This window comes from Eriocheir sinensis, chromosome 39, assembly GCF_024679095.1.
Source record: "Eriocheir sinensis breed Jianghai 21 chromosome 39, ASM2467909v1, whole genome shotgun sequence".
NCBI classification, from domain to species: Eukaryota; Metazoa; Arthropoda; class Malacostraca; order Decapoda; family Varunidae; genus Eriocheir; species Eriocheir sinensis.
Window position 1 is genome coordinate 13,907,272 of NC_066547.1, and position 8,261 is coordinate 13,915,532.

Sequence of the window (8,261 nt, forward strand, 5' to 3'; positions counted from 1 at the left end):
TAGGCAAGCTTTTTTTTTTTTTAATTACTATACATTTCTGTGTTTGGCTTGCTCATATCTACAACTTTTATTCAGTTATTTTTTTTCATCAGACGAAAAAAAATTGGAAATTTTTTCAGTTTTCCTTGATTTCTAGGCGAAGTATGGAAATAATCGAAATTCCGAATATACCATCAGAAAGCACTTGAAAAACTCTAAAACTTTTGTTAAATGATTTTTTTTAAATACACACATGAAAATCAGCCTATTTTTTGCATTCTGGTCAACATAGGCGATTATTTTTTGCATCTCTAAGGGGTTAAGAGGTTTAGAAGAGGACTAACCCTCTCCATACGGTGACGCCGTCGGACGCCGACATCAGCGTCGCCGGAGTGAAGGGGTTAATAATATACAAAACTATGAAAATTACTCACCCACACTGGATATGGATAATCAAAGAATTCCCTGATCTGCACCTCCATGACTGTTTTATCTTCTTCCCATTTGCGATTCAAGAAAATTGCATCAGAAAATCGCCAGGCCCACCCAATTGTTGGGACATACTGCATCATTTTCTTGACAAACACTTTTGCAGACTGTAAAATAATTCTTTTGTTATAATTCTTGCATGAAAGAAAAGAAGGTGACATTATTCCAACATAATTAGCTACATTAAATATCTCTTCACACTGGCAAACCTAATGGCAATATTCATCAAAGTGTTACAGCTAAATGAGGCTTTACCCCCAGAGTTTGACTCCGATCAGCGACAATCCACCCCATGAGCCAGTCCACCTCATAAGTGTGGTTCATGATGATGAGTGCATGCTCCTTTCCCCAGTGCTGGTAAGACTCATCCGATGCAAAGACCCTCACATCAGAGCCAGACCACCACTCAGCAAGAAACAAAACTTCTGTGAAAGTAGAAAATGCAGAACCTAATGTTAACAATACTTCCTTTGCTAATGCAGAGGAACTATAAGATAAACCAATCCTGAGTACTTCCCCAAGTGATAATGGTATGGACTTCAAGGTCACTTTTACCCACCTTTTAGTACCCCCAAATGTCAATTTTTACACTGATCAATCATTCAACGTTGTCTTTTTCTTTGTCAAGTAGTCCTTTTCTTTTGTTTTCATTTCACTTTCATCTTACTGTATCCTAACACTTTTCCATAGTTATTCTCTTTTACTTTGCACTCCATTCTCATTATTCATCTTGCAGAAATTCTTAACAAAATATAGAACCATCATTCTCTTGTCACACACCATACACTTTTTATACAGAATCTATTTGTACAGGAAGATCCTTCGGTAAAAAATTGCCTAGACATTCTATATTTGTTTGAGTCATTCTCAATTTCATGTTGTTTTCTTTACCCAACTTTATATTTTCATCCCTACCAGTGGTTCCAAAGACTTATGTAAGAATTTTCTTTTCTCAAACTTCCAAATGCTTTTTTAACACTTCTTCCAGACTTTATTTCAAGTTCAGATCATCAGTTAGTTTATTCTCAATCTTTCATCATATTTCAGTATCTCTTCTGTTACAATTTCATTATTAATTTGCTTCTTTACTTCGAACCTATTAAAAACTCAATACTCTTAGTACTGTATAGTGATTTGATAAATTAACATCTCTTGCCACTGCTGCTAGACATTTCCCTCATATGTTTCCTCAAGATCTTCTCTCTTCAACATCAAATACATTACCCTATTTAGAATTCACATCTGTTTAAATCCACTTCCAGTCTGCACATTTCTTTGACTAAATCTGAATCTCCCACAAAACTCAGTTTGAAGTTTAGGTTAGTGATGGTAATAATGATACTTTATAGAGTGGTAGCATCATAATGATACTTTATAGAGTGGTAGCATCATCATCAAATGGGAGTGTACTATACAACTTCACTCCCAGGAATCAAGCCAAGCAAGTCCCTATGCAGGCCCCATTCACATCTTGAGTAATTCATGGTAGGATCCACAGACTTACCCAAGGCATTACAGATACATGAGCAGGATTATCTTCTGGGACACATGCCACAAGTCCATGAATTCATGGCTGACATTCATGGATGTGAGATCATGCTCTCACAAGGCACACCTCCTGAACCTAGCAGAAAGTGATGTTACTATGAACAATACCACCCCTACAAAAAAAAATTACCTCACAAACTATACTCATACTTACGGGACATGAGAGAGTACATGAGGTAGTAGTTAATGCTGCAGTAGAGGCGTTTGTTGAATGGTCTGAGTGTAATGTATAGGAGGAATTGAGCGGCATTTATTATCACGCCGGATATGAAGAAGGTGACGCAGAGCAGAAGGTGCAGGGCATACCACCTGCGAATTTTGGTGAAATCCTCCAATTCCCACATGGTGTCTGCAACTGTACATAAGTTTTATTACAAAGGGCCATCAGATGCAGAACATACAACAGTGGGGAAAAAAAAATATAGGAATGTAAAGGTAGAAAATCATTAACAAACAGCTGGAAAATATATCTTCCACCACAAATATTGGGTGGTAAAGTGTTTGTGAAAAGAATGTCTTATATAACTACAAATTAGACAAGAATACGTATATTATCAAACAAAAAAGCTACAAAATAAATACATACGAAAAAGCTAATCCCTTGCCTCACAAGTTCTATCAGATTCTACCTCAACAGCATATGCATGAATTATGCACAAGCATCAACAGTTAACACCAGAATGATGAATATCAAGACCTAGAAACACAATGGATTACAAAGCTTAACACAGCTACATATTTTTCAAAGTTTTGTTAATATTGTTACCAAACCTCCCTGACATATTTCTGATAGCGATGCTGGTAGACTCTTAATTGCACATGTGAAGGAACTGGCTTCTGTTTCCCCCCGGAGATCACTTTTTTCCTCCTTTACTCCTTTGTCATCTCAAAATACGAACTTGGAAAAAGGAAGAAAACAGGAAGAGAAAACGGGTCGGTCCTCCCCACATCCTTCTCATTTCACCTTCTGTGTGTGTGTGACAGGTATGGACATGACCTGACCTAGTCAGGTAATGTCCTGACCAATGCCCTGAGCTGACTCTCCTTTCTGACCCTCCCTCCTCACACCCTTCTCCTTTCTCCTTGTTTTCATCCTGTCTATATCACCTTTCACGAGAGGGACTCATAAGCAGAGTGCAGCTACACACCTCCTCCCGAGTCGTGGCTTCGCGTGGTATTGAGGCGGCACCGAGTTGAACCAAACACAACAGGGAGGAGGCGGCGGGAAGTTCACACACGGTTAACGTGTTAATAAGTCTCTCTCTCTCTCTCTCTCTCTCTCTCTCTCTCTCTCTCTCTCTCTCTCTCTCTCTCTCTTTGCCATAACCACAATGTTTGGAGGAAAATGTTCAGTGTGATAGTACCTTTTAAGGTAGCGTGCGTGACGCCGATGGTAAGTAGGCGTGACCCGTACATGTCAAAGCAGCGCAAAACTCGGGGTGATAATGCGCGAAAGTCGGGATGGTAAGAATTGAGGACTAACCGCGAAACTCGAGAGGGTACTGTAGTGTTAGAATCTTCTCTGAGGAGGATAACAAAATCTAAACCTAAGATTTTGTTCAGAGGATGTGGGTATAAAAAACTGCAACAAAATCTGAACAAGAATATGAGATTTAAAACCCTTGACTTGTTTTCAATTAAACAACTGACTAAACGTCTTACGTGGATTGCCAGTCTTTCATCATAATGAGATATTTCTCTTTATATCTACAGCTGGTATGCTCAGGGAGGGGCATTAATACAAAAATTATCACATTTTCCTTCACCTGAATAAGCTTCCTTTACTTAACTAAGGTGTGTTACTTCTTGGTTTCAATGTAGCCGAGTCTTTTAATGAACGTACATAGTACTTAAAACATGCCTTGAATGATACACTAGATGTTAAACTCGAGTATGAAAATAAATTTCAACTTTCAATTTCAAATTCAGATTTTTTAAAATTAACTTAAAAATAATGAATGTATGAAGCTCTGGTTACTGTGCATGAACCTTGATCGCTGTGTAGCATTTCAATCTGGCAAGTGTCTTGGTTTGGCACCAACACTTGTGTGCTTCCCTGCTCTGTCCTTGGCTACCATAATGACAGATGATACAGTGTGAATCAAAGAGCCAACCATATGAGTCAACTATAAATAAGTTATTCTAGTCTCATTTTCTTAACCTTTACGATTTTATTCAACCATTTTTTTTTTTTTCTATGTGGGGAAACTATTACAGGTAAATATATATCTAAAACATGTTTGATACCATTTTTGGCTAAAGCTCAGCTGAGGACCTATATTCATAATGGCCTTTTGATACTTCCAGCAAGTCATTAGGCTTTAACTCTTAATGACTCAAAAGCCTTATGATTGGGATAACCCCATGCTCTGCAAATATTTAAGAGCCTCCTCATCACTCTTGTAGCAGAGATGAATAAGGTCCAAATTTTTTTTAACAAAACACCCTGTTAAGTCTATGTTAGAAGTGAAACTAATCAAAATCATGCTCTTCAGTCACATCACAAAAAGCTTATTGGCCTTTTATTGGCTATATAATACTCCATGACTTCAGTGGTGCACACGTAAGCCCTGTAATATAGTTTCTGCTCATATCTTAGCATCCTATGAACATTCTCATACTGTCCTTTGATTGAATAACAATGAGATATAACAGTAGCCAGCCTAGATTGATCAGTTTTAGATAATTTGTGGTCATTTCTGGAAAATAAATTGAGCAAATAATGATGGTATAACAAAATGTTGTCAAGCGACTCAAATTTTTTGACACTCAAAGAAGTCTCCAGTGAGCTAACGGGGCAGGAAGGGAAAGGGGTTTGGGTCTAGTAACTGGTCATTTTGCCCTGTGTTATTCCTTTCACCCAAAGGTCAATTTGTCCACAGTGGAGGATGTTTACCCACAATGCATCACATTCATCATACTTCAGGTATAATGAAAAGCAAACAAAATTACACTGTCAAGATAATTACATAGTAACCTGAGAGGCAGAGTGAAACCTCAGTGGTCCTGTCACCTACTGATAACTTGTGTCAGTATATACATGACAATTTTAATTCTATGAAATTAAATTTATTAGATATATTTCTGAATATTTTACTTTTATTCTTCAGATATAGCTTATAGGTTTTGGCATCAGTATGCTATGATACTTTGTGTAATAGTGTTGAGTGGGGCGTATTGAGACAATTTTTTGGAGGGGTGAATTGAGAGTCAATATTGCTAAGTTGTTTGATGCAACATTCTTTTCCTTTTGTGCTCATTAGATATGCCTAGGGCATAACTACAAACTTTGTATTTACAACTTTTCAATAAGAAGTTGTTAAAAGCAGGTAAAATCTATTCTCCCTAAGGGTAAGATTTCTTACCCCCGCAAAATTTTGTGTTGCAAAACCATTAGTTTTGGTAAATTTACTCTCCTGAAGTTATTTGAAATTTTAGATGCATTATTTTATGCATGTTGATTGTTAAATAGTTCAGGTTTAATATGAATTGAACATAAATAAAATGACTGATATTTTTGTTGTTATAGACTGAATAATTTTGTCTCAATTCACCCCAACAAAAAAAAAAAAAGAGTTGTGGGGTGAATTGACACACATTTTAGCAAATGCCGGCAAACATTTGGCTGGTGCTGCACCCTGGTGGTGGATCCCATCACTGACGGCATATGAAAACTATGATAGAATTTGAGCTAGACACTTATGTGAGCTTTGTTCCTAGGAAATTTGGGAAGATTTACCGTGAGGAAGAGAAATACTACGTACGTAGTAACCTATGATAGGAGGGCATACATAGGAAGAGTTCTAAAAGTTTTGAAAACCAGTGTAACAATTAAATTCTTAGAAAGAAGAATGAACAATCAGTACAACTGGCCCAAACATGATGATATTGATGAGGTTAATATGATACACTTGATCAGTGGTATTGTCAGGCACACCTCCTTATACAATTAGGGGGATTGATAAAGCTTTTGTTGACTTTAAAATGCATGTAAAACACAGTTTGATGTAACCACTTCCCTAGTACTTACAGAAAGTATCAGTACATAGGTTATTTATTTATTTATTTATTTATTTTTTTTACTAGCTACCTGGTATACAAATTCATACTGGTACCTATTTTCCAAAGGGGGAAAAAAAAATGTAATTAAATGTCTATAAGGCGTGTATTTTTGTTTGAACTGATCTTAATTCATTCAAATATCATGTAAATTCAACAAGAAGATGTTCATTTATTTACCATATAAAACAGTTTTTACACCTGTCTCAATGCACCCCAAGAAGTCTCAATTTACCCCATTTTCCTTGACTGAATCAAAGTGACTTTTATTTTTGTAAAAAATATATAAATAAATAAAGTCTTGTACACTTGCACACGAATTAGTCACTTACCCCTCTATACTCACCTTGAATATAAACTGCTTCACTCTTATGGTTTAGAGTACAGAACCAAATAAGAAAAAAATGTCTCAATTCACCCCACTCGACACTATACATTAGATAGTTTTCAGCACTACATAATTTTATAGGTATAACATTTCTCGTAAGAAACGTGTGAGTGAATAAACTCTGATGGGCTTGTGAGCTAAATGACCAGTAACCATGTGCCCTTGGTGCATTTTGTGTAATTTATACTTTCACTTCACATGCACTTTTTATTCTGGTTAATCTGAAAGGATATTAGCAGACATGGCACCACACACCAAGCCAATATTTTTAGGAATACTTAAAGTAATAACTGTGTGGGGAAACACTTGGTTCGACTGAATATTATCCATAATGACAAATTCATGGATGATACTAGCCTTGGTGTAATTTCTATTTTGCATAATCTTTTACAGTAATGTGATAAAGTAACACAATCAATAGTGAAATTGATTACAAAAACACCACACGAATAACCCATGTATCTTTCCAATCAACAAATAAGTAAATGTCAGCACCTTCAAAATCAAGTCAACACACCTAACCAAACATCAAACCCTCGCCTGTATAGCAACTTAACCCCCTCATACGGTAACCCAGCCCCACTAACCCATATTTATGCACTAGGGAGCAAAATTATTATAGGCTCCCAGGACCTGCTGCAAATAATGATAAATTCGCGGTGAGAAACCCACACATATACACATACTTACCTAAATATCCAGTAATACGCCACAACACAGCCGACCTACCAGCCACGGGAATAAATCATGAATATCACACAGACACACAAACACACTAGAGCCCACCACATCCCCGGTTCTTCCCACACGGCTCTTCCCCGCCACACATTGACCTCACGCACGCCCCAGCACACACGCCATGCCAGGTGCACACACACGCACACGGCCCCTGGGACACGCACACCCCCTGCCCGCCACTTGCCTGAGAGGGGGCTAGCATAGGTCAGCGTGTGAGCAGCGTCTACAAGAATCAGCTGATGCCGCACTGCGCACCTTCACCAGCGCAGCCTAGACACGGAGAGGCTTGACCCAGTTTATTTGACCTTTTTATCTATTGACATTCTTCTTATTAATCTTTCCTACCTTCTGTTGCTTTTTGTTGTGTTTTTTTGTATTTGTTCATAAGGTGTATCTGTGTATATTTTTCTTTGAATCCATATTTACATTCTCGTTGGTGTTGTATCTGGGTTTTTTTCCAGCCGATCAACTTGAAACACTTTTTATCACTCACCAGATTCTCGTGTTGGCATACAGTTATTCATTTATTTATGTTCTGTATTACTGGTAACCTTGGTAGTTTCCTTTTTAACATACAGCAATTCGCTACCATGCATTGTATTATAATATATGGGAGGCGATGCTAGTACATACCGGTATGTAGTAGTAACATAAATACTAACGGGCACCAACTATGATACACTGCGCACGACAAATATTGCTTTCTTTTCATGTTGTTCATCGAGTCAGTTTTTTTTTTTTTTTTTTTTCATTCTCTCTCTCTCTCTCTCTGGGTTCAACGCTATTTAGTCATGATTATGCGCATGTGTGAGACACGTGTACGGGTCACGAGGGTGACTCATAATATTAGGTGTCGTAGAGCATGGAAAGGTACTATACGGACATCAACCATAGATACGTACCCACCCTTGACTGATAAGACCGACCTACCGCCGCTACTCTACATAGATGAAATCTAACTAGGCTACGAGAGAGAGAGAGAGAGAGAGAGAGAGAGAGAGAGAGAGAGAGAGAGAGAGAGAGAGAGAGAAACTCACCTGGTAGGATATATCACTCAAGG

General features: G+C 37.6%; 1 protein-coding gene across 3 annotated transcripts in view; it reads right to left on the reverse strand.

Moving 5' to 3' along the window:
• Nucleotides 1-8,261, reverse strand: part of LOC127009041 (1-acyl-sn-glycerol-3-phosphate acyltransferase delta-like) — a 23,655-nt gene extending 15,394 nt beyond the window's left edge. Inside the window, exons 1-4 of one of the 3 annotated variants that reach the window (XM_050881719.1) lie at nucleotides 8,239-8,261; nucleotides 2,171-2,371; nucleotides 724-893; nucleotides 414-575 (exon numbers count right to left, since the gene is read on the reverse strand). In XM_050881719.1, coding sequence (XP_050737676.1) covers nucleotides 414-575; nucleotides 724-893; nucleotides 2,171-2,360 — 522 coding nt within the window. In that variant the 5' untranslated portion in view covers nucleotides 2,361-2,371; nucleotides 8,239-8,261. Of the gene's footprint in view, nucleotides 1-413; nucleotides 576-723; nucleotides 894-2,170; nucleotides 2,372-7,153; nucleotides 7,350-7,385; nucleotides 7,521-8,238 lie in introns of those variants that run through there. The other 2 variants (XM_050881716.1, XM_050881717.1) reach the window with 2 other exon arrangements.